Source organism: Heptranchias perlo, chromosome 8 (assembly GCF_035084215.1).
Source record: "Heptranchias perlo isolate sHepPer1 chromosome 8, sHepPer1.hap1, whole genome shotgun sequence".
Lineage (NCBI taxonomy): Eukaryota > Metazoa > Chordata > Chondrichthyes > Hexanchiformes > Hexanchidae > Heptranchias > Heptranchias perlo.
This window is the reverse complement of record NC_090332.1, coordinates 10572545-10599997: the sequence shown is the minus strand read 5'-3', so window position 1 is coordinate 10599997 and position 27453 is coordinate 10572545. Positions and strand designations below refer to the sequence as shown.

Below are 27453 nucleotides of genomic sequence, written 5' to 3'. Positions count from 1 at the left end.
ACAAGTCAGAAAGGAAAAGGAGAAAACAGGGGAAGGGAAAAAAAAAAGTATGAATTGTGCACAAGGAATAGACAATCTTTGAGGAAATATCAACTGTGGGATGTTAAGGAACACATGAAGCAGTCACACTGCTGCAGTTTGGTGACAAAAACAGATTTTAATCTTCTGTTTGTAACAAAGTCACTGATATGAGAAACTCTTTTAGCTCCACCTTGACTGATGAACTGATGGTATTCAGAGCAGCAACAAATCCATATACCAGGATTGTGGAACCATTCAATAATTATATCTGGAAAGAGAAAGAACTCATTGCAGTGTTGTCTCAATAACCACATTTCGATCCATACAGGGACAGGAATGAAGAAGAGTTTGATAACTAAGCAAAAATGCAATTTTGCTGGTTAGTCCAATCCTTGATAACATCTTTAACCTCTTCCTTTCCTCGCATAGTTCCTGTACTGCCACTTCAGAACTCCAGTATCACGACAGTCTTAAAAATCCTATTCTCAATCCTCATCTCAAATTGGTCCCATCTCCAATCAATCGCTCATTCCTCTCTGCTCAACACCATGCCCACCTTGAGCATCACTTCAAGTCCCCTCTAGTCTGGATTTCGGCCTACCACATTCCATTCCACAGCACTGATCAAAATCAGCAATGATATGCCTCATGGCTGAAATTGTGTTACATGTCACTCTTTAAACTCTCTGCAACCCACGATATGGGATTCAGATTCAGTCAAAACCCACCTCCAAGGAGCTGCTCTCTTCCCCTACTAGCTCGTCTTGCTCCAATGATGTCAGTGCACCCCTTCCAGCAGATTCTTGCAAGGTATGCATAAGTTGCACAATGACAGTATGAGGCAGGCTTAATGAACCAGCTGGTCTTTTCCTGTGCTACATGGTCACATCTGGCATGCTCCAAGACTCCATCCATGGCCCCTCTCCGACAACTGGTCACTCTCTCTCTTTCTCTTCCTTTTGGATGTCTCTGTCTCTGGCCGTTGGTATATTCAGTAGTCTTGTATCTAATGTCTCTCTGTCTGAACACTATTCAATTCCTTTGATTGCCTTGATAACGGGCAGTTGGAAAGATTATCTGTAATCACCAGGCATTGTTCTCTGACTATATATGCAGTAATTTTCAAGGAATCCAACACTCACCTGACGAAGGAGAAAGCCTCCGAAAGCTTGTGATTTTCAAATAAAACTGTTGGACTATAACCTGGTGTTCTAAGATTCCTTACATACTTACATAGAATTACAACTTGGAAACAGGCCATTCGGCCCAACCAGTTTGTGTTGTTGATTTATTCTTCACACACTAATCCCATATGCCTGCCCTGTTCCCATATCCTGTTATTCCCCTTTCCTTCAACCACCTATCTAACCTAGTCTTAAATGTTATAATATGGTGAAGAAAGAGTGTCAGAAGAGCCATTCGGGCACAAAAATGATTTTTGCTTAGCGTTTTGATACTAAACAATGCAAGTGACAAGTCACCATTATATTGGGCTTCTGTTACATTGCTAATCTGCCAAAACACATTCCTTAAAACATTGCATTTGCAACCTCGGAGAAAAAAAATGTATACAGCTCCAATAATTCCCCATCTCAGCCCTGGCTGAGAGTGAAATAAAGATACTGGGTCTAGGTAACTCAAAAATGTCACTACAATCCAAGCGCATTGATTGTATAACATTGGCAACATGTGCATAATACTCCCGCCAGCAACAACACAAAACAGTGAACTCAGTGCCTCCAATACTAACTGGGACCTGACCGTTTGTGTTTGCATAGCACTGGACAAAAAAAAAAGTCCTCCTCTGAAAGACACTTCAATGGGGAACTACAGCACACAGCTACAGTAAAAAGGAGAACGTGGCGTTTGCTTAGAAACCTAGAAGCAATATAACAAGTAACCGTATCAGACTGGCTGGAGACTCACCTCATTGCAATGGCACCGATTATTAAGATTCTCGGACACAATGCCGTGCTTAGTTAGACCAACGACAGCAACGGTTAGATTCTTGCGCGAACATGCCGCGTAAAGTAAACAAAACCTGCCACGAAGCCGATCAAAGGCTCCAATCATCAGAACTTAGCAAAACCGTCCGAGGTCTGGAAAAAGTGTAGCAGAGCTGTAATGGCAGAGCTGTAATCAGTCCATCATGCAATCCTACTCTATAGGCAAATTAATATAACTGGCATCTGCAATGGGGAGATCAGACTTCTGAAAAACAGCCAAGGGAAATTCGGTTTGTTAAAAGACGACATACCAGGGATAGCAGGCAGCTTTGTAATAGGGTTTCAGTGGACAGCAATCGGGTTATGTAAATTTGGTGAGGCCTTGGATAAGGTACAAAGGAGATTCACCAGAATGGTACCAGGGATGAGGGAATTCAATTATGTGGATAGACTAGAGAAGCTGGGATTGTTCTCCTTAAAGTAGAGAAGGTTAAAGGGAGATTTAATAGAGGTGTTCAAAATCATAAGGTTTTGATGGAATAAATAAGGAGAAACTGTTTCCACTGGCAAGAGGGTCAGTAACCTGAGGAGACAGATTCAAGATAATTGGCAAAAAATCTAGGGGGGGAAAAACGAGGAGAATTTGTTTTAGGCAGCAAGTTTTTACAATCTGGAAATCACTGCACTGCCTGAAAGGGTGGTGGAAGCAGATTCAATAGTAACTTTCAAAAGGGAATTGGATAAATACTTAAAAAGGAGAAATCTGCAGGGGAATATGGGGAAAGAGCAGGGGAGCGGGACTAATTAATTAGTTAGCTCTTTCTAAGAGCCAGTACAGGCACGATGGGCCAAATGGCTTTCTTCGCTGCTTCTATAACAGCCAGAAGGAAAAAAGAATCCCCCAGCCCCACCCAACAAAAAATGACAAACACAATTGGAACTCAATCAGAGATCACAGTAACATTGGAGAGGAGGCAGCACAGGCACAATGCCTGAATCCCTGAATCAAAGTAGATGCTGCTAAACTGATGAGTATACACAAAAGTGAATTAGGGGAGGGGAGAGAGGACAGGCAGTACGTCTGTGATCTGTGTGCAGAATAGCTTACGTGGGCCGAAACAGAAGCAAATTCAGGAGCCTGCAGTCTCCAATTCGTAGAGTCAATATATTCATAAAGAGATGCTTGCAATTTATTCTCCCCCCCCCCCCCCCCCCAAGAGTACTCTTCATTTACCTTCCTGAAAACTGATAAACACATTAGGCTGTTAAAGCAATCAAAAGTATTTGAAAGAAGTCAGAGGGGATAGTAGAGGGTCTAGCACCAAATTTCCTTAGATATACAAAATCACATCAGGAGACTGGAGAGTAGTCAAGGGTGCGAAGGATAAACCACGTAACTATAGATCAGCTAGTCAAACGTTAGACATCGCAAAACGATTAGAAACTATGGGCTCGAGTTTGTTTAACTCCCGGGCAGGAAGGGCCAGGAAATCGGCAAGAAGTGGCTGCCCAGCTCTTAAAATCGGGCGACAGTAGGCCACTGTCAGAGACCCGCGAGAATAGTCCACGGCACAAGATGTTTTCTGAATCCCAGTCGGGGGAGGAAGCCAGGGATGGGGGAGGAAGCCAGGGATGGGGGAGGCCCAAGGTTTCCTTGTGGTGCTCAGGTGAGCATTCCAGCTCCTCTTGGCCCACAAGGAAACTGAATGTAAATGTTTTAAAACTCACCTTGCTGGGTGGCCTGCCTCTGGCTCTGGCTCCTGTTCCTGGCAGGTTTGACCAGGCTGGAACAGCACTACTGTTGCCCGCCCGCCCACCCACCACCCCCCCCCCCCCACAACCACCCCGCCGTTCAGGCCTCAGGTTAAAACAGATCGGGCCCCAATATGCCTTAGGAAAAGTTGCATTTAAGCCAATATAGTGTACTATTGTGAAAATACACTCCTTGTATGCCACTCAATCACTTCAAATTGCTCCCAAGGTGCTTAGACATGCTCGCCAAACAAATTAGCAACATGACCAGCCTGTTGGGAGGAAAAGATGGAAGAGAGGAGGGAAAAGGGTAGTAGGATCTATCTTTGGAAGTCACACATTATATACACTAGAGTCTTGGAATATAAATGATTCCGAAAATAAGGCAAACTGCATTAGCAGTAAATCAGATCCTGTTCGCTAATCCACAAATATTCAGGACATTTGAAGCAGCAAACCAACTAAACAAACACAGCTGAATTGAAATCCTTCCACACAGGGCTCCTTTCCAGCCACAGTCCCCATTTCAATGGCTAAATATGGAAGTTGTTGCCACATGATCTGAAGTCCAAGAACGCTATGATCAAACAAAAACTCCCCCTCAGCCAAAGAGAAAGCCCCATGTTGTAAGTACTCATCAGCTAACCTACATGTTCAATAAGCAGCTTGCTTAATCAGCTCACTTATAAGTTACCTGAAATGACAACAAACTTGTATTTGTATAGCACCTTTAATGTAGTAAAAGGTCCCAAGGCGATTCACAGGAGCGTTATTAGAATTAAGGAGCAAACCAAATCCTTGGCTGCATAGTAGTTTTCAAGTGCGTCCATGGTTTCTTTAAAAGTGATAGTCGAGAACCAACTACTAGTTGCTTACTCAAGGGATAAAGTTTTCATGGAGCAGTAGCTGTGGATTTCAGGGAAATGTATTTTTGTGCTGCCTCCATGTGCAGACCCGTTACTTGGGCCCCTTTCACAAGGATGTGCCAAGGGTGCCGGATGGCACAGAATGAGTCCAGACGGATGAGACGAAAGCACTTTCAGCTGGCTGTAATGTCTAATGTAAACGAGAGTTTGGGCACTCTCAATCCAGCTTATGGAGGGCATGGCCACAGAATGACTGGAGTAAGAAATGAAAACAATATCACCCTAGTGCTTTAAAATTTCTTGAAAAGAGGACCTAAAATATGGAAACCATCAATTAAATTTGACAATTTACCTACCCTGCCAAAACAAGCTAAAATACAAATCTAATGAAGACTATAACTAAAATTTGTGGTAACATCCACTCCTGATAATTCAAAATTACTTAATTCAAATTACTGGACAATTGAAAAATCTATTTAGTGTACAACAACTTGCATTTTCTAGCCTTTTACATAAAAAAAACACCCAAGGTACTTCAACAAAAAAAAAGTGGGCGCAAGCTGAAGGAGGACATATTAGGATAGGTGACCACAAGTTTGGTCAGAGGTGGGTTTTAAGCAGGGTCTTAAAAGGAGGGGAAGGATGTGGAGATGCAGAAAAGTTTACAGAAGGAATTCCAGAGCATGGGGCCTAGGTGACTTAAGGCACGGAAAAGAAAAATAAATAGGCATCCAGGGCACATGCCTGAAATAGACGTAGTGCCTTTGCATATGCAAATAAAGGGCCTAATACCTGTTTCAGGCCCCGACTGCAAGATTGGTTTGCCTTGAGGCAGCTGGCCCCGGCTTCACTCAGTAAAACCAGAGTTTGGGACTGCCTGCGACCAACAAGTTTCACATTTACTTACCCAAATTCAGTAGCAGGAATGCTCATATGTAAAGAACGCTTGCCGCAGTGCCCACCTCTGGCCTATCTTTATTTTTAATCTACAATTTATGAACAACTTATTGAACGAAATCAGGTCTACACAAGTGAAAAGCAGTTTTATAGTTTCTTTTTTTTGAAGAGTGGGTAGGAAGTTTAGCAATAAAAAAAAAGCATTTTACTTGGAAATAAAATAAGCCAAACTGAACAAAATAAATGCAAGAGAATGTAGAATGGGTGGCTTGTAAACTTTTTCAAATGACCGAGATAAGCTAGTGTGTAGAAAGATCAAACGCCTGAGCAATGTGTTATGTGGGTAGTGGCCAAATGAACACCTGTTCAGCATAAGCAGCAAACGGCCAATTGGGAAAAATTAAAATAGTCTCTTAAACCCTGTTTACATTGGAGATCTCACTTTGGGATTTTGTTACATTCCTTCATCTCCCTAGCCTGCCCGCGCCCACCAACAGCAGCCCCTCCCCCACCCACCAAACCAAAGTTAGCTCTGCCTCAGGAAGGCAGGACTTAACAGAGATTTCCATAGACCTTTTCAGTGTCATTCCTTGGACTGGCTGTCACTTTTGGACCATTGCTATCCTTTGCTTCATATGTTTCTCCATTTCTCAAGAGGGGCAATGCCAATGTTGGGGAAAGGAACACGTCCTTCCACTGCCCCTCCCCAACTCCATGTTCTAGGTCGCTGGAATCCACTGCTTTAAAAACAGGTGCCACTTCTGAGAATGTAATTCCATTCGTGGGTTTTTGAATTGAAAACTAGCATTTTCCTATTTTTAATTAAAAAGTTTAGATCCCTAGTGTTAGCAACAAGCCCACTAACATCAGCCATAACACTGTCAGAAGCAGAGTAGAACTCCCCCACTCTCCTAAAACACATCTTAACTGCAACCTTAGAAGAGAACTCCACTCTACATGATCAATTTGATATTTCTATGTCTCACACCAACTACAATCATAGTTTTTAGGTAAGACTAATTTAGCTCTGAATTGCAAACAGTTCAGTGCTTGGATTGATATAAAATATAAGATAGTCACTAATAAGTCCAATAGAGAATTCAGGAGGAACTTCACCCAGAAAGTGGTTAGAATGTGGAACTCGCTACCACAAGGAGTAGCTGAGGGGAATAGCATAAATGCATTTAAGGGAAAGCTTGAAACACACACGAGGGAGAAAGGAATAGAAGGATATGCTGATAGGGTTAGATGAAGAGGGGTGGGAGGAGGCTTGTGTGGAGCATGAACACCGACATGGCCGAATGGCCTGTTTCTGTGCTGTATAATCTATGTAAACCCCATGATTCTGGACTGGACCGAAACTCCAGAACTGAAGGTAAAGACACAGAACTCTGACCTACTGCTGTTAGTTGTGTCTCTTTCACTGAATGAAACTGGAGAGTGTAGTCAAAAGGGCAATTACTAACTTGATCATTATGTCTTGGGTTATAGCACACATTTATGCATGGCCATTGCTGTAGCACTGACATGGGTTCATACATGTAGTAGAACATCTGTGATGCCCTATAAGCAGCAGCTTCCCTGCCATTGGCTTAAAATGCCTAATTGCCATTTAACATTATAAAATCATACCTGGTGTGTGGTATCTACTTCCCTCTCCAAAATAGGATCTGTAGCAGAAGCCATTTGAATGCCAGTTGAGACAGTCTTGTTTGAGACATCCCTAACCTCATTAGAAAAGTTTTGTTATCCCGTGGACTTTGCTGACAGGTCAGTCAATGAAGCTCTATACTGCTGCTATCAAATTTGTTACCAAGGGCTAAGTAAGAGCAGTATACATAACTCACGTTCTCAACAGCATCCACTCCTCCAGAAGACACCTCAGTGTTAGCCGTGGCTCAGTTGGCAGCACTCTTCCCTTTGAGTCAAAAGATCGTGGGTTCAAGACCACTCCAGAGATGAGCACAAAATCTAGGCTAACACTCCAGTGCAGTACTGAGGGAGTGCTTCATTGTCGGAGGTGCCGTCTTTCGGATCAGATGTTAAACCGAGGCCCCGTCTGCCCTCCCAGGCGGACGTAAAAGGTCCCATGGCATTATTCGAAGAAGAGCAGGGGAGTTCTCCCCCGTGTCCTGGCCAACATGTATCCCTCAACCAACATCAATAAAACAAATTATCTGGTCATTATCACATTGCTATTTGTGGGACCTTGCTGTGCGCAAATTGGTTGCTACGTTTCCTACATTATAAGTGCTTCAATGGCTGGAAAACGCTTTGGGCCATGCCGAGGTCATGAAAGGCACTATATAAATGCAAGTCTTTTTTTTCCTCTAACTGGAAGTCTAATATTTTCACACTAAGTTATAGAGAGTGGGCTGACCTATATCTAAAGCTGAAACAGCACCTCTAACCTATGGCAGGGGCACTCCCACCTCCTGACTTCAAGACTCATGTTTTCCAGTCACTGTAAACAAAGAAGGTGCTATATAAATGCAAATTCCTTAACACATCTCTTGGGATGCCCAAAAGCATTTCATATGCAATAAATTACTTTGAAGTGCAGTGATGGTTGCAAGTGTGCCAGCCATTTTGCACACTGCAAGAGCCCACAAAGAGCAACGAGATGAATGATGAGTTAATCGATTTTTGTTGGCGTTGTTTGAGGGAGAAATGCTGGCTAGAACTCCCTGTTCCTCTTTGAAAAGTGCCATGGGATCTTTAATGTCCATCTGAATGGCAGACACCACGATTTAACATCTCATCTGAAGGACAATATCTCCAACAATGTGGTGCTTCCTTGGTTCTGCGCCGAAGTGTTAATTCAGATCATGTACTCAAATGTTAGAGCTCGGCTTGAACTCACAATCTTTGGACTCAGAAGTGAGAATGCTAAAATTGAGCCAAGCTGACATTTGTATTCACTATGTGTACTCTGCAAATATTTTAAAAGAAAATCATAAAACATGAATAAATAAATTATGCTTTTTTTTTTAAAAAACAATAATTAATTCCAAGCAGAAGAGAAATATTTTCACTTCATTCAGTTCCTTTCTAGATTCTTGGTTGAAGTACTTTTCCCACTTGGTTACCTTTCATTTGAAACTGGACTGCAGAGATCACGCTACCTTACAAAATACTATTCAGCTTTGCTTTTCCAAGGCTCATTTAATCCATACAGATCGGCTGGAAGGCACAGGCAGGCACCACCAGTTTACATAGGAAGTCAGTATTTGTAATAATAGTGTAGGTTACTAAAATGGCTTTGTGGAAGAGCAGGAACTTCTAGAAGACACTGTTTTGGCAAAACCACAAACACATCTGAACTACAGAAGCATGATTTTAAATTACTGTGCAAATGAAACCCTTCCCGCTAAATTATCTACATTACTGCTTTTCTACTGCACTTTTGGGGATGGTGCCATCCTTCTCGGGCATCAATCCTTTGCAAAACATACAAGAAAGGCAGAAGCCCATCTATGAGCTGGTAGCCAGACCACCTGGAAGAGATGTTCTTGCACTAGTACTAATGTGCACTGACTACAGTACAAAAACATCCAGTACAAACTCCTCTCAGACATATGCAGGTGGCAGGCTGCTATGCTACCTTGTCAACTATTTCCACGCACTAAGTAACATGCCAGCAGTTGAGACCTTTAACATTGGACTGAGTACAAGCAGAGTTCTACCTCCTCCCCAACTTCACAATGATGTGGGCAGGTGGTGAAAAGAGAGTTAAAAACAGTACAATTAACCACACAGAAAGAAAGAAAGGAAGGAAGACTTGCATTTATAATCGCACCTTTCACTACCTCAGGACATGCCAAAGCACTTTACAGCCAATGAAGCACTTTTTGAAGTGCAATCAATGTTGGAATGTAGGAAATACGGCAGCCAATTTGTCCCACAAACAGCAATGAGATTATGACTAGATAATCTGTTTTAGTGATGTTGGTTGAGGGATAAATATTGGCCAGGACACCAGGGAAAACTCCTCTGCTCGTCTTTGAAATAGTGCGATGGGACCTTTTACATCCACTTGAGTGGGCAGAAGTTTATCGTCTCATCTGAAAGACAGCACCTCCGACAGTGCAGAGCACCCTCAGTACTGCAGTGGAGTGTCAGCCTAGATTTTGCGTTCAAGTCTCCGGAGTGGCACTTGAACCTACAACCTTCTGACTCAGAGACCCACTGAGGCACGGCATATTTTCACTGCTAATTCAAGAGGCTGATGACAGGGAAGCTGGAGACAATCAAATCCCACAAAGGGATCACTTTCAGGTCTTCAGTCAAATTCACATTGTGCTTTTGTTTATATTTTATGGTGTGAACAAAATATATTTGACCAACACATTAGTCAGGAAAGGGGAAACAAAAAGGTTCAGTTTTAATGTAGTCATGCTGTTGGAATGCCCTTGCAATGAACCTTAAGGTAGTTGTTTATAAACCTTTGTATTAACATTTCCAAATATTGTATATTATAAACATAACTACAGAATGAAGCGACAGCAGATGGTAAGCTATTACCGTAATCACTTCTGCCGCATCAAAATACAAGCTTGTGTTTAAAATATACTCGATAGTTCCCTACGCACATGACTCAGTGAGGTGAATACACCACCCTGATGTAGTAGAGCCATAATCGATCAGGAGGATCCCAATTTGATCTCAACTGGGGGTACAGTGGGAGCTCCAAAATTGTCCTGAGTGACCCAGGAGATGAAAAATTAGCCAGGTCTCCTGCTCCTGATTATCCAGTACCTCTGCTGGAAAGTGGCCATTAGACATTAGGGAAAGATTTAACTATGATGCCTCTCTTTCCCCCCCATGATCAAATAGCCACAGAAGGGTGACCATTTAACAATATACCAAAGGGCTGCCACTGCCCACGGAATATGAGTCAGTGCCTTCACAAGAGGATGAGAGAAGAATCGGGTCAAGGGAATATATTACACACACAATACATGGAATACGATCACAGATCTCTATCTGTATTCAGCCTAATTAGTTAGTTGCCTACACACCTAGAGACAATTGGCACCAGAAAATACCGGATACATCAGTGAATTTGTTGCGGCCTTGCTCACAGTTGGTCAGAGAAAATGCTTTTAGCCATGTTTAATGTAACAGGACAAAATGGCAAGTGAGCCTGGGTGGCTCAAACCACAGCACCACCAGTGATAGCATATATTAGTGTCACCTATTAACAAGGTAACCGCAGCAGGCATTACCGTTACACTTTAGGTAATTCAGAACAGGAAATAGGTGTGACAAACAGAAAGTCTCAATATATATTTAAAAAGTCTCATGTGTCTGTGCTGTGTGTTCCAGGTTTCGTATATTATATAAATACCATACCAAATAGTCCCTAACATATCATGGCAATCAATAAGTTTTTTGGGAAAAGAAATCTCAATGTTGATCAGCAAATGCCTCAGGCTTTGAGCAGCCAAAAATATCTCAGCATTCAGCGTGACCAAAAATAACAAACAGCGGGAGGCAGCTCGCATGCGGACTGCCCTGAAGGTCAAGCCATGCAGTGGCATTCCCAATACCAACAGAATTACTATTGAAAAAGGTGGCAATGAGATTGAACAGCCCAACACCGTCACCTGAAAACGTGACCAAGTCCAGCTCATCAAGAAAACCACAGCTTTTATTCCCAATGTTAGTTGCTGGAACTTTATTGTAGAAAATGATAGTGTTCTGTTGCTGGCTTTGATTGCAGAGACCTTGTCATTGGTCTGGTGTCCACTTCAAGGTGAACAAAGAAAGTAGCTAACATAACTGTGTCGGCCTAAGAGACAAGGAAAGGCCATGGTCTTAAATGTTTCAATGTGATAGCAAAGATGAAAACAGGTTTTAGATTATATGGAGTGTGATCAACAACATGGAATGTGGAAAGTGTTACAGGATTTGTTTTCTCCTAAAAGACTGCAGAGATCAATTTAACTGGTTAGTCCTGGTCTTTCTGTTTAATGGTAGGTTATCTTTGAGTGAACCCGTAGGAGGCCATGAACCCCAATAAACTAAAAGTGCCACTGTTTTTTTTGTGGTACAAACAATAAACACCCATATCATACTGAAGGATAAAGGAAACTTAACAAATTTAGTAAGAATACTATGGTCCCTATCCACTATACACTCCAGTCCCTCTGGTGCCCACCGGTCACAGAAGGCCTCAAGTCTACTGGCAGACACCATGTGCTCCCTCTCCAGGGCCACCCGGGTGTGTTTAATGCTGGGTATATTTGTTGTTAGGGAAAGATTTGCTATTGAGTACAAGAATTTCTAAGTTGTGAGCAAAAAGGTGAATGAGGTTAAACAGTTTGCATACTTGGTTACGCCGATAGGTAGCAACACAGCACTATGAATGGTTAACATTTTACCAATGATGGTGCAGTGTTTTGTGGCACCCCAGAATTCTCCCCACCATATAGTTCCTGATCTCGACTATATATCACTATGTTGAGGGGGGGAATGAAGCAGAGACCAGATGCTTAACAAGGAGGTAAGATCATGTCCAGACTGCTTTCTTGCATCTCCCAGTAGAGATGATCTTTTGCTTCAGGCTTAAGTGCATCAAGGATGTGTTATTACTGTAAGGAACAGTTGTCATTTGAAAGTTGCAGCCACGGAAGATGATTGATGGCAGAGGTCTGAGCCCGAGCTCTACAGTCAGCACTGAGCAGTATTATAAACACCCACATGGCAAATGAAATAATACATAATTACGCTGTACCTGTTCAAAACAAAGAGCTTGGACATTTATTGCATGCTCTGTGCACTGACAGTTAATATAATCACACTAGTATTCTGAACTACGCTGTGTTTGCGATGCATTTAACTTTACTTAATTACCAATTATAGAATTGGCAAATTCACAAGCACAGCTTTGGATGTAGACCCCAGCACAGAAAATATCTTAAGTCAAATGACAAGTTTTGGTCCTCCCATCTGTTATGGGAATCCCTATAACAGGTGAGTGAAAGAAAAAGAACGGAGCGAGCCACAGAATGAAAATAAAAAGCAAGACCAAGGAGCAAGACCAGAAGAGAAGGAGAAAAGAAATTAAAACGACACCACTAAAGGAAAGAAACTCAAATACTAGTTAATCTGTTGCTCACGGACGAAAATTTTAAAACTGGGTCTCGGTCTCACTCCACGTCTCCCAATCTGTGATTTATCTCCCCAGGTCTCGGTTTGTCGTCCCGGCTTTCTAATTGCCTCTCGTTCCGTCATCCTCTCTGTGCAGTACAATTTCTCTCTATCACCTCTGCTTTCTTTGCAAGTCACATAAAAGTGCCTCTCACATTCACAGCTTCTGTACATCTCCCACTCTTTTCTTTTAACCTTCCACAGACACTCTCTTGATAGGCAGATGAACAAGTGCCACCCCCGGATACAAAACCATGGCTCTCCTCTCGAGTGTGTGCCCAGCCCTCAAACACCCTTCTGCCTCCCACAGAAACAATTCACTCAAATGACAGACCAGGAGATCACTTCCATCACCACCCTGGACAGCATCTTTTAGTCCCATCTCTGAAGCCACCTGGCCGGTCTGTTTCGGAGATGGGTTTGCTAGAGACTGGTAATAGGAAGTGTCTACCCCAAAACCCAGTTGTGGCTTCTAATGCCTCCTTATGTTGAACTCCTCTAAGGAAACTCGCAATGCCATACAGCAGTGGTGTCTTTCGGCCAAAAATTGTGACGTAGGTTGTCAATAATGCAAGACTTTCAAATTTTTTTTTAAAAAGCCCAGGGCATGTAAGATGGGTCAGAGGGGGCTACCAGCATGGGCAGTGAGGGTGGGGCAGGGATAGGGTCACCTAGAGCTGCGGAAACAGATGTCAGAGAAAGAAAGTTGGGAATGAGTGTTGGCTTGGGTTTGGGGTGCGAGAGAGCATGGTTCCAGAGGCAAAGAGGTAGCACGCAAGTCCTGGATGGTGTTCCTATTGCTGTTGTGCTGGATCCAAAGTGGCAGCACTGATTGACTGGCATGTCCGAGAGCTTCGGCATAACACACAGGTGAGGACAGACCCAAAACCCTGGGAGAGACTGGTGCGCTGGTGCCCGGCTGGGAGGGATCACGGGACTAGCTGTAAGGTGGGGAACAGCGGTCAAACAGCTTGCTGGGAGCACTCATAAGTAATAGGAGCAGGAGTAGGCCATACGGCCCCTCGAGCCTGCTCCGCTATTCAATCAGATCATGGCTGATCTTCAACCTCAATTCCACTTTACTGCCCGGTCCCCCATATCCAAAGATTTCCCCTAGAGTCCAAAAATGTGTCTATCTCAGCCTTGAACATACTCATCGACTCAGGATCCACAGCCCTCCGGGGTAGAAAATGCCAAAGATTCACAACACTCAGTGAAGAAATGCTCACTCAGAGGTGAGTGAAACATGTACACGATAATATACATATCTATTAAAGGAGATTGCAGAGAGAAGCAGGCTATAATCTGAATCTATATTTAGAAGAATTACAAGACAATTATGTAAAGACCTATCTTAAGGAATTATTACTGCAATTTATAATAATTTTATTGGTGAACTTCCCTTCCATATTTCAGTCCCTTGTACAAGTTACCCAGGTAGTGTAGCTTGCAGATGAGTTAAGGAGTGGCTACACAGAGCAACCAGAAAGCTGACATTTCAACCACACCTGCTGCCCATCCAAGGAATGCACTGCCTGAAAGGGTGGTGGAAGTTGATTCAATATAACCTTCAAGGAGGGAAATGGATAAATACTTGAAGGGGAAAAATTTGCAGGGCTTTGGGGAAAGAGCAGGGGAATGTGACTAAGCGGATAGCTCTTTCAAAGAGCAGGCACAGGCACGATTGGCCTCCTTCTGTGCTGATAACACAATACAGGGACACTAAAGAGTACATAAAAAAGCATTTGACAAACAAATACAAGCAGGAACAAATTTCACTAAAAACATTGATACATAAACAGTCTACAAGGTTCCTTGTTGAAATGAGTTCGGCCAATTTCAATGGGTGTTCTTAATGGGCGTGAGCTCTCAGTACAAATTGCTTCACTCAGTAAGGTCAAAGAACATAGGCCGAGCCTGTTCTGCCATTCAATTAAATCATGGCTGATCCATTTATCCGCCTTTGAGCCCTATCCCTTGATACTCTTACTGATCAAAAATCTGTCAATCTCAGTTTACTTGATTACTCAAATTACTTTTTGTACCTGTGCACTAGCTTCTAGTGATGTGTGTACTTGGACAACCAAATCCCTTTGCTCCTCCAGTTTCTAGTCTCTCGCCATTAAAATATTCTTGTCTTTTTCTTGGATCCAAAATGGCTTACTTCACACTTCCCCACACTGAACTCCATCGGCCAGTTATGCCCACTCACTTAAGCAGTCTTTGTCCCTTTGTAACTTCCTGCTCCCATCCACACAACTTAATGTTATCTGAAAACTTAGATAAACCACTCTTTATTCCTTCATCCATGTCATTGATATATATGGTGAAAAGCCAAGGCCCCAGTACAGATCCCTGGGGTACAGTGCATGTCATAATCAAGTACATTCCCTTCACCCCTTCTCTCTCTCTCTTACTTCTTAACCAATTATCAACCTATGACCTAAGGTTACCTCCACTTCCATGCGCTCTCATTTTTTGCTGATAAAAGTTCTGCACGAGATTATCAAATGCCTTCTGGTAATCCATGTAAACACGTCTATCCACCCTGTTAGTGAGCCCCTCAAAAAATTCAATTAGATTAGTCAGACATGACCTACCCTTCACAAATCCATGCTGAATCTCTGATCAACTCATACTTGTACAAATGTTTAGTCACTCTGTCCATAAGATCCCAGTAACTTCCCCACAAATTAACAAATTACATTAAACTGGCAGATTTGTAATTTACTCGTTTCTCCCTCCCCCGTCTTAAAACAATGGAGTGACATTTGCAATTTTCCAATCCAAGGGCACAATTCCTGAACCTAGAGAGCTTTGGAAAATTATGACAAAGGCATCTACAATTTCTTCGTCTCTTAATACCGTAGGGTGGAAACCATGCGGTCCTGGAGATTTGTCTACCTTAAGTCCCATTATTTTTTGCATTACCACTTTTTAAAAGAAACATTAACTCCACTAAGTCCTCCCCTTGTACTGGCTGATTTGTGATATAGCCAGCGGAGAATGCCACTAGAGCAGTTAGAGCACTCGAGAGTCTGTAGATAAGGCACAGTGGAGGAAACATTACCTGCACCTGGCTATGTTATCTGTGACCTAGAGTGCTGAATCCTTGCGTTTGGTGCTCAAAGCAATAACGTGTGCAATCCCCAGCGCATTCATCCCACCCTTTGACAAGAAAAAGAATTCACCAAAAAAGGTTTGAAGAAATAAATGCTGTACCCGAGCATAATCTGCACGCTATCATAATAATCATGTGGCAGGTACTCCATAGTCTATTTATACTGTAAATCTACAGGTGCAGCACACTAGACTGACAGCACTGCCGCAGGCACATTCTGAAATCATCACTAGGGTCAGATGTAGAGTACATAGAAACCTTCTTCAAAAGAAAAAGTGGCACTAACAAAACAGGACATGGAATAATCAGATTATTCGGTCTTTTCAGTTTTAGGCAGCCTCATTTCTGTGAAATACTTAACATGGAAAGAGACTACAGGGGGAAAAAATGTTAATAAAAATAAACTATATTTATCTTTCACAGCCTATTGCACACAACTAAACACCATCCTTCACTACATGCCTAGGGTATTAGGAGGATGATGGGTGAATGGAACACACCCCCATTCTGCATCAGACTACAGGGAGCCATGACACAGATCCGATGCAACGTGGAACTCTCTGGTGCCAGCTTGATGTATTTAAACATAACTTTGAGAGACTATCTTCTACTGCAGCAATGCAAGCTTTCCTCTGGTTCATGCTTGTGCCCAGTTATCATACAACTCATCACAGCAGTACCAAGTCTGTGAGCAACTTTGTGCTGTGGACTGGTATCCGCTGGAAATGGCAGAAACTAATTTGATATGGGGATGTATGCGAATTTACATATGCCACTGTTTATAGAGCTGCTTTTACCTAAGCAAATTCCAGCACACCTTGAAGTTTAATATCGTGTTAAAGAAATGCTTCTCCGTAAGGAAGCATACGTTTTTTTTAAATGTAGTGCTATGGAGAAAGAGGGGGTCTAATTGGATAGCTCTTTCAAAGGGCTGGCACAGGCACAATGATCCGAATGGCCTCCTTCTGTGCTGTATCATTTTATGAAATCAGCAAGGGGCTACATACCCCAGCTCACTCTCACATTGCACAAACTTTACAACTGACTTCAGCAGTAGTGCCACAATGCTACAGTCTCCAGAGCAGCCTGTACCCACCCAAGAGGTGGTTTTCCAAGGCGCTTCTGGAAGCAGCAACGTTAATAGTCGCCTCTGGTGATGCCAGCAACCATCCATCTTTCCTGGCTCAGCCCACCAGGCAGTCTTCTGCCTATTGGCTTGTGCGGCCCCTCCTCGTGCACTGGGGAATGGGGGGGGGGGGGGGGGGGGGAGCGAGGAGTCCCAATTTGCAAATTTTACACAAATGCACAATGCATGGAGTCTAAGCAATGTAAGTGGGCGGATTCTGCAGCATCAGCAGCCACGGCTATTACAAAACTGCTTCATGTAGCAGCTCTAGCAATATAAATGCAATATCGTAAGTCAGAATGTACTGAGTGACTTGGTCTGCCACCTGTTCCTTCAGCCAAAGAATATTTCATGGCCAGAGTTACCTTGAAAAGGGAGAAGAAAATAATCAGCCACTTTCAGTGACCATTTCAGAGCAGGCGAGAGCCAGTGCGTTGTACCACAGAACTGTTACATGATAATTATATTGCCCAAAAGTGCAAGGTTTGGCCTGAATATTTGCTGCTGTGGAGTTTTGAGGTGGGTCTATTTTATGTTGGAGTACTCAAGGAAGAGAATTGCATTTGTTGCTGTTCTACGGTTGCTCAGTGATAGTAGAGGAAGTTAAACTTCAGGAAAGGAGTTGCTTGTTTTGTTGACAGTGTTGAATAGTTGCTATGGGTGAGAGAAGCAAAACGTTATCTGGTTATACTCTTATGTTAAAGTAACATTACCAAGCTGCTATCTCTGCATTTCTGTTTGATCTGCATCACCTATGATTTGACAGTTAAAGAAACAGAACATAATGTTTTGCTTCTCTCCCTCAACAGCAACTATACAACCCGGTCAAGAAAAATAAGCAACACCTCTTCTGAAGCATAACTTCCCGTATGATTGACGGAGTAATTCCAAAACAGCAACTAACGCAGTTCAGCTCCCTATCTGTTCCAAAACAAAGCCAACTCAAAAATCCACAGCAACTCCATGCATTATCTTCAGCAGACTCACCAAGCAAAGACATTTTATCGGGCACTAACAGAAAAAACATTTTATGCATTGCTGTGGCAATAGCCAGCAAAGTTGGCCATGTACCTATCATATACTAGCTAGATAGGTACACAAGGGAAAAGGGACTAGAAGGGTTTGCAGATAGGGTTAGATGAAATAGAGTGGAAGGAAGCTCATGTGGAGCATAAAGACCAGCAGAGACCAGTTGGGTCGAATGGCCTGTTTCTATGCTGTAAATTCTATGTAAGTTTATGGTCAATTAATAAATTGATCCAGTAAAGAGTGCTGCACCAATGCACAATCTCAATTCAATTGAGATTTCTGATCATGCAAGAGCTGGAATTCCAGCATATTGGCTTAAGCAAGAGATTAAAAAAAAGTCTCTTTCAATGTACCTGGAGGCTGACTGTAAATCATACTACCCTTTACCCATTTTCCTTTCAGGACAACACACTACAATACTTAATCCTGTGCTTAAAGTTTGATACATCATTGCTAGTGATAATATTTTTCCACTTTAAGCTGAATGCATCAAGCATTCCTAAATTATGATGTGGAGATGGACTGGGGTGGACAAATGTAAGGACTTGCACAACACCAGGTTATAGTTCAACAGTTTTATTTTAAATCACAAGCTTTCAGAGCTTACCTCCTTCGTCAGGTGTTGGGCTATAACCTGGTGCTGTGCACGTCCTTACATCATTCCTAAATTACGTAGAGGAGAAACATGCATTTAAATATCATCTAGTCATGTCTCTTGGAAAAATCCCAAAAGACTTCATATTTGAAAAATGTTGAAAGATGTTGGCCAAGGACTCCCTGCTCTTCTTCAAACAGTGCCATGGAATCTTTTAACATCGCCAGGACCTCAATTTAAGGACAGCAACACAACACTCCCTTAGTACTGTATTGGAGTATACGTTAGTTGTTGCTGTTGTATTACAGACTAGATGCAGTTGTTTTTAAAGAGGACAGAGTTTTGTGACAGTCAGACATAATCTTCATTAAAAAAAAGACTATCCAGTAAATTTTTGGGGGGAAAACAAATAATACTGCCATTTACATGGTATTTGCGTCAAATTGCAACGTCTCAATGCCTCACACAATTAATTTTTTTTTTGAGTGCAGCGAATGTTATGTAGGAAGACTTAAAAGTTCTGTACATTTAAAAAAAAATACCATCACAATTATGTGGTTGAGGGCAATGTTATTTATTATCGGTGAGAAAAAGTTTGCCAAAACGTTTTCATAAAAACAAAATGGTTTGGAAACAGATTAAGGCAATCGCTATTGTCTTGGAGTGGAGTGTGCTCCTGGCCATTCTTTGTGAACTCGATGAATAAAGCGGTGATCAAATATCAATCTCCTTCCTCGTCTCTATCTTGTGTGTTGACGAACGGCGAAGTTTGTTTAAATGGAAGATTGTGTCCGGTGGTGTTTCGTGAGTCGAAGGATTTAAAGTACTGCGTCTTTAGGAGATTGGAAACAGTGCAAATGAGGCTAGGGTTAAAAAGGTATAAAAGATGTGATCCGTTCTCCAGCAGTGAGTCGGGGCTATGTGGCTGATTCGCTGGAATATTACTCCCGCCAAGGACATTTTTTTTGCAACCAAGACTAAAGAAACAAGGGCGAGGTTTGAATAAACATCCATTCCCCCCCCATTGGCGTTTTAGCCAACATTTCAACAACGAAGCAAATCCCCACTGAAAATATGCATAAAAAACAGTTTCCTCTCCGTTTTTGCAGACAACGTGCTCGGTATCAAGATCCAAACATACCGCAGAAAACCCCGGGATATAAATGGGGGTTTTAGAGAGAGAAAGAAGACAAAAGAGAGGGGGGAGAGATCGAAAGAGAAAGCAGCAATGCGGCCCAGGCAGCTCCAGCTCCCCCCCCCCCCCCCAGCCCCGCTCTGTGGGCCAAGCGACAGCCGCCGGGCTCCCGAGTCACGGACCAACAGGCCCCAAAACCGGGCTGAATACAAGCGAATGGGGGCACAGGCTCCATCCCGGGCCCAGCACCATGTTTCCGGGGACCGAAGCCAACCGACAAACCCCGCCGCTACCGGCCCAGGAGGGAGCAACACAACGGCAAATAAACTCGGCCCCCCGCCAGGCCCGGAGCTCCCCTCGCCGCTTCCCCCCCCGCCAGGCCCGGGGCTCCTCTCGCCGCTTCCCCCCCCCCCCCCCCCCCCGCCAGGCCCGGGGCTCCCCTCACCGCCAGGCCCGGTGGGTCCCCCCGCCAGGCCCGAGGCCCTTACCTGACACCTGCAGACCATGTCCGCGTCCTGCGCCAGCAGATCCACCACTTTGCCTTTCCCCTCGTCTCCCCACTGCGCTCCCAGCACCACCGTCACTTTGTTGCCCAGGTCGGGCTTCTTCAGCCTCAGCCTCTGGTCTAAGTCCGGCCCGCAGCAGAGCTCTCCATTGAGGCCGAGGCCGCCATTCTCCGTCATGATCTCCCGGGTTATCTTCAGTCCGGTGTCTGAGCCGCTCTGACTGGGAGTTGAACGCACGGCGGCCTAGCTCCTCCCTCCCTGCCTTTCCCGCCCTCACTCTGCCAAATGTGCCTGTCCTGTCCCGCTCACTGCACTAACAATACCGCCTCTTTGCTGTTTAATGTATCTCACTCTTAAACATAAATAGACCCTTTAAGAGAGAGATACGCCTTTGGGATCTTTCTGTGCGCGAAATGCCCCTAGCATTTACTCAACATAAGCACAGTCTCTAGGTTACAGCCCCTATTTCAATATTTAAGTTGGGGGGGGGGGAAACTGTTCCTCAAGTTCTGGTTGCACTTCAGTCCCACGCTCCTGATCTTTGGCCGCCCCCGGTGAGGAGGGGGTGGGCAGGTCGGTGGAGCTCCTCGTGGGTCTGATAGTAGTCGCGGACCGTGGCATTCTCCGCGCCTGGAGAGGGAGCACGCGGTGTCTGCCGGTACGCTTGAGGCTTTCTGCGACCGGTGGGTGCCGCAGGAGTGATATCTGGCGATTCAAGGGATGGTAGAGGAGGACAGGTGGAAGGAGTGAGAGACAACGGGATGAGACAGGGTCAGGGAGCAAACATGGAGGAGTGCCAGCTACCACCGCGCCCCCTGCAATATTTTCCACTGAAAATGTCTTCTTTTCATTCTCTGATGGGTGGGATGTGACAAACAGTGTTCTCCAGGGATCTCTACTGGTACCTCAGCTTTTTATCATATATATTAATGACTTGGATGTAGGAATAGAGAGTTGTATATCCAAGTTTGAAGATGACACTAAGCTAGGAGACACAGAAAGTTATGTGGATGGGAGCAGGAAGATGCAAAGGAGCATAGACTAACCGAGTGGGCAGACTATGGCAGATGGAGTTCATTGTGCTGAGGTGTGAGATTATCCACTTTGGATCTGAGAAAGACAAATCGGAATATTTTCTTAACGGTCAGAGACTAGGAGCTGTGTCGGAGCAAAGGGATTTTCGTGTCCATGTACACAAATCACTAAAAGTTAGTGCACATAAAGGCTAATGAGATGTTGGCCTTTATCTCAAGGGGGTTGGAATTCAAAAGTGAGGAAGTGATGCTTCAGTTGTAAAGAGCCTTGGTCTGGGTTACTACATTCAGTTTTGGTCACTGAACTTCAGGAAGGAGTACAGCACAGATTCACCAGAATTATAACATTGCTTAAAGGGTTAAATTATGAGGACAGGTTGCATAAACTTGAGTTCTATTCCCTTGAGCTTAGAAGGTTGCAGGCTGATCTAATCGATGTGTTTAAAATGATAAAGGGATTTGATACAGTGGATACAGAGAAACTATTTCCTATGGTGGGGAATCCAGAACAAGGGGGCATAATCTTTAAATTAGAGCGAGGCCATTTTGGAGTGAAATCAGGAAGCGCTTTTCACACAAAGGGTAATGGAAATATGGAACTCGCTCCCCCAAAAGGCTCTGGATGCTGGGTACTTTGAAACTTTCAAGACTGAGATCGATAGATTTTAGTTAGGTAAGGGTTTCAAGGGATATGGATATGGTTCAGATCAGCCATAATCTAGCTGAATGACGGAACAGGTTTGAGAGACTGAATGGCCTACTCCTGTTCCTATGCTCCCTCTCGAAGCTGATCTGTGGCCCTAGCCTGATGTCACCTCCCCCCTCCGCCACTTCCCAAACTGAACAACAGCTAGAGACCGCGGCTAGATCCCTTCCCCGTCTGGGACTCCTCAATAGCTTGGAAAATGCAGCCTGTGGTCCATGAAGGCTCCCTTACCCCTTCACCCCGTGACACTTTCCACCTCCCGCTGGAGGGGATAGGACAGAAACTGAGAAAGAGAAAGAGCTGCAGAAGCATACGTGAGAAAATGAGAAGCAGCAATGCAAAAATGATGTACATGAGTTTATATCCACTGACCTGTGAGCAACACTACAGGAGAACCACACTGGGGCTAAAAAGAATCGAGGAAAAAGTGAAATAAAGACTTGCATTTATATTATCAGGTACTTGGCATAAAACGAATTCCCTTTGAAGTGTAGTGACTTTTTTTTGTTTAAATCCCTTAAAAAAGGGGGTTTCTTTTTTTAAGCCCCTTAAAAAGGGTGCGGGGTTGGGGGTAGGCACAAACGTGGTCCTCCACTGGTGGCACTGAGCTTAAACCCATGTCATCTTGACTGATCAATAATAAATCAAACGAAACCAAATTAAATCATAGTTTTATTATCGGTGTTATATTGGTTGCAACAAATCATTTCTTTGCTTATGGATGACGCTGGAAAACGAGGTGATGACATTGCACTGTTGTGTCTCCTGGTCGAATTGGTAGATATTGAAGAGACTTGAAAATGAGGAGAGGTGTAACAAAGCAGAGGGGTTTGAGAAGTAAATTCCAAAGTACTAATGTGTAATGGCTGTAGGCTCTGCCATCGATGGTGAAATAGAGGCGTACAAGGGATGTACAGGAGACCAAAGATGGAAGAGTGAAGGTTCTGAGCTAGGATGTAGGGCTGTGGGAGTCTGCCGAGGCAGGGTGGAGCATAGCCACGGATCAATTTCTTCAAACAAAAAGGACAAGAATTTTGAAACCAGTGGGCAATAGGGAGAATGGAGGTTGGTAAGGTTATGTGCTTAGATCTTGGAGCGGGTCTTGAACCCACAAACTTCTGACTCAGCGGCACGAGTGTTACCAACCAAGTCAAGATGATACTTAGAACCAAGATTTAAACCTCCATCCCCTTGATTCTGGATTTACCTGGGAATGAAATTCATAAGCTACACATTTAGGAAGGTGACCTCACTTTAGGACGATCAGATATTGACTATTTAAATAAGAAAACAAGTGTTATGATCAGATATGGAAATGTTAATACGACCACAAAAATTAACTGAGGGGAAAAATGCAAAAAATAATTTGTGAATAATGTAAATGTGGGATAGAATAAAAAATAGTCTTGATCATGTGAATAATACCACACTGATATCTTAAATATCTCCTGCTACTATTTCAATTTATTTTGATTAAACAGCCCAATAACAGTAATGTATCTGTTACTGTAACTGTTAACAAGAATATATCAATCAAATGGATCTACAATTGTGCTCTCCAAAGCAAAGTATATCTTTGTAAATTTAAATCACAGCTTCTCTGCTCCTTGAAGAATAAGATGCAAAGTCGGCATCAATCCTAAACAAGTTTCCCATTCTCCTGACCTATTAATAGATTTCTTATAAAACAAGATGCAGAAAAACTCAAAACATTTTGCTTTCCTTAATAAGTTGATTGAGACTTTAGGGGACATTTTCCACTTTGGTGCACACCAGCAGCGCATGTTAGGAACATAGGAACAGGAGAAGGCCATTCAGCCCTTCGAGCCTGTTCCGCCATTCAATTAGATCATGGCCGATCTGTATCTTAATTCCATCTACCCGCCTTGGTTCCGTAACCCTTAATACTCTTGCCATTAAAAATCTCTCAATCTCAGTTTTGAGGACAAATCTCAGGACAAATTTTCAGTTGTCCCAGCCTCAGCAGCTTTTTGGGAGAGTTCCAGATTTCCACTACCCTTTGTGTGAAGAAGTGCTTTCTGCCATCATCCCTGAACTGCCTAGCTCTAATTTTAAGGTAATACCCCCTTGTTCTGGATTCTACCACCAGAGGAAATAGTTTCTTTCTATCTACCCTATCAGATCCTTTAATTATCTTATACACCACAATCAGATCACCCCTTAATCTTCTATATTCATTCCTTAATCTTCTATATTGATCAGACCTCTATTCAAGCCTAGTCTATGCAACCTGACCTCATAATTTAACCCTTTTAGCCCTGGTATCATTCTGGTGAATCTGTGTTACACCCCATCCAGGGCCAATATACTTCCTGAGGTGCGGTGCCCAGAACTGAATGCAATTCTCCAGCTGGCATCTAACCAGAACTTTATATTGCTGTAGTGCAAATTTAAAATATGAAACTATTGGTTGCCTTTTGTGAAAAGTCCCATTGCCTTTGTAGGGGAGGTAGAGATAATTACAGAAAATACTGACTTACAAGTCATTATAAGTTAATTGCAACAGAAATTTTCTCCTGGCTATGAGCCTTTGAATGCAAGGCACTTGGCAGACATTTTTCTTAGCTCTAATTGCTGATCCATTGAAAGTAAACTTTGTTCTATAAAAGGACCTTCATTGTTCACCTTTATTGTTCCCTGTTTCCGTCCTCGTGTTTGATCAGGTGTTTACTAAAACTCGCTTTCACAGCCACATCTCTTTACTCAGCAACTGTCTCCGGGTCCGACTTATTCCACGTGGAATTCCAACTTAAATTCCACCCTTCATGTTTCAGATCCACCCGTGATTACAGATATCCCCATGATATTCAGTTGTCGTTGCTTCCTGAGATCCACGCTCAACGCCACGGGCCGCCGCATGCACGCACTAACCTCTATCTTCAGCAGCATCGACTCACTCTATTTCAGAATTTTCCCGTTCCACAGTTCCATTTCATCCTTCGCCTCATCCGCGCTTTAACAAAAATCTTTTTTTCTTCCTTTCAGGCACAAGGACCGCAAGCTTCAACAAATCTTAGATACCAATGCCCTTCCTGATCCTTCTTCCCCTTCACTTTCCTCTGACCCCATCCCTCCCTCCAATCTCACCTTTGTCGTTCACTATCCCCTCTGATCTTCGCCTCTCTGATCCCGAACGATCAGTCCTCAGCAAAGACCTCAGCTTCATCTCCTTACGCCCCCACCTCAATGAATTTCGAGCTCGACACGATGCTGAGCTTTTCTTCCATCGCCTTCGTCTCCACTCTTTGGCCAGGAGTCTTCCACTGCACAGCGGACCCTTTCTCCAGTCTTCAGAGTTCTCATTCCACCTGCACCCCTCCCTCTGGCCTCTTACCCTCTCTTGATCTTTTCATTACGAACTGCTGGCGTGACATAGGCTGTCTCAATTTCTCTACTTCCCTCACTCACTCTAACCTACCTCCCTCTGAACTTGCAGCACTCCATTCTCTCAGGTCCAACCCTGACATTGTCATTAAACCAGCTGACAAAGGCGGTTCTGTAGTTGTGCGGTGAACAGACCTCTACCTTGCAGAGGCTGAACGCCAACTCCCCTTTCACCTCCTCCTACCTTCTCCTGGACCATGACCCCACCGCCAAACATCAAGCCATAGTTTCCTAGACTGTCACTGACCTCATCTCCTCTGGAGATCCTCCCGCCACGGCCTCCAACCTCATAGTCCCCCAACCCCGCATAGTCCGCTTCTACCTCCTTCCCAAGATCCACAAATAGGACTGCCCTGGGAGACCCATCATTTCAGCCTGTTCTTGCTCCATGGAACTTATTTCTTCCTATCTCAACTCTATTTTTTCTCCCCTTGTCCAGTCTCTTCCGACCGACATCTGTGACTCTTCCGACACCCTCCGCCACTTTAACAATTTCCAGTTCTCTGGCCCTAAGCGTCTCCTTTTCACCATGGACGTGCAGTCCCTCTACACCTCCGTCCCCCAACAGGACGGCCTGCGGGCCCTCCGCTTCTTCCTTGAACGGAGGCCCAATCAATCCCCACCAGCCTCGACATTCAACTTATCATCCTCTGCCATTTCTGTCACCTCCAGCGTGATGCCACCACCAAACACATCTCCCCCTCCCCTCCCCTCTCAGCATTCCGAAGGGACCGTTCCCTCCACGACACCCTGGTCCACTCTTCAATCACCCCCGACACCCGCTCTCCTTCCCACGGCACCTTCCCGTGTAAGCACAGGAGATGCAACACCTGCCCTTTCAGCTCCTCCCTTCCCACCGTCCAAGGCCCCAAACACTCCTTCCAGATGAAACAGCGATTTACTTGTACTTCTTTCAATTTAGTATGTTGTATTTGCTGCTCACGATGCAGTTTCCTCTACATAGGGGAGACCAAATGCAGATTGGGTGATCGCTTTGCTGAACACCTCCGCTCAGTCCGCAAGCGTGACCCTGACCTGCCGGTCGCTTGCGATTTTAATTCTCCGTCCCACTTCCACTCTGATCAAAATCAAAATACTGTGGCTGCTGGGAATCTGAAATAAAAACAGAAAATTGCTGGAAATGCTCAGCAAGTCAGGCAGCATCTGTGAAGAAAGAAACAGAGTCAACATTTCAGGTCGATGACCTTTCGTCAGAACTGGATCTCACTCCGATTACTCTGTCCTCCGGCTCCTACACTGTTCCAATGAAGCTCAACGGAAGCTCAAGGAACAGCACTTCATCTTTCGATTAGGCACTTGACAACCTTCTGGACTCAACACTGATTGCAATAACTTCAGATCATAACAATTGCTCCCATTTTTTTGGACAGCTGGTGCTGGTAATGGTTCTGCTGTTGCCATTTACAGCTCCTCTAAACCCATCTTTTGTTTCTTAATCTATCCCATTAGCACCCTCCTCGCCTTGCACCATCATCCCTTTTGTCATTTAATCACTCCTGCCCTCCACCTATCACAGACCTTCCCTTTTGTTCTTTCCCCCCCTCCCCTTCCTCCCCCCCCCCCTCCCTCCCTTCCTCCCCCCCCCCCCTCCCCTTCCTCCCCCCCCCCTCCCTCCCTCCCCCCTCCCCCTCCCCCCCCCCCCCCCCTCCCCTCCCCTGGCTCTGTGCTTCTTCCAGTTCTGATGATAAGTCATTGATCTGAAATGTTAACTCTGTTTCTTTCTCCACAGATACTGCCCGACTTGCTGAGTATTTCCAGTATTTTCTGTTTCTATTTCTATAAAAGGAGATTGGGTGCATTTAGCACTTCCTGGTTGGACAATTGTTCTTAGTGCTTATTAACAATGATTGCGAGCATTTCCTAACACTGTGCTTGTTTCTAGTTTGATTGATAGTTCACTAGCCTGGGATGAGTGATGAAGGACCATACCTTGCAGGCTCATTGACCATTTCTTTAGTTCACTTGTTTGAACTCATTTCCAAATCACTGTAGTGAGACATAACATCGTGGGCCTTAACGTATTTTACATAAAGAACCATCAAAAGATTCAATTAAAGAGACTGAAAAGTGCTCTAAGAATTCAAACACTTTGTTACTTCGGTTTTGGAGGCAGATTAAAGTATGAGTGTAAATTGCTG

The 27453-nt window shown here is 43.9% G+C and overlaps 1 protein-coding gene across 1 annotated transcript in view; it reads right to left on the bottom strand.

The window, feature by feature from the left end:
* adss2 (adenylosuccinate synthase 2) overlaps positions 1 to 20446 on the bottom strand; it is a 68158-nt gene extending 47712 nt beyond the window's left edge. The window contains exon 1 of the mRNA XM_067988638.1: positions 20132 to 20446. Within this exon, the coding sequence (XP_067844739.1) occupies positions 20132 to 20326 (195 nt within the window). The 5' untranslated portion in view covers positions 20327 to 20446. The remainder of the gene's footprint in view (positions 1 to 20131) is intronic.
* Positions 20447 to 27453: the final 7007 nt, after the last annotated feature.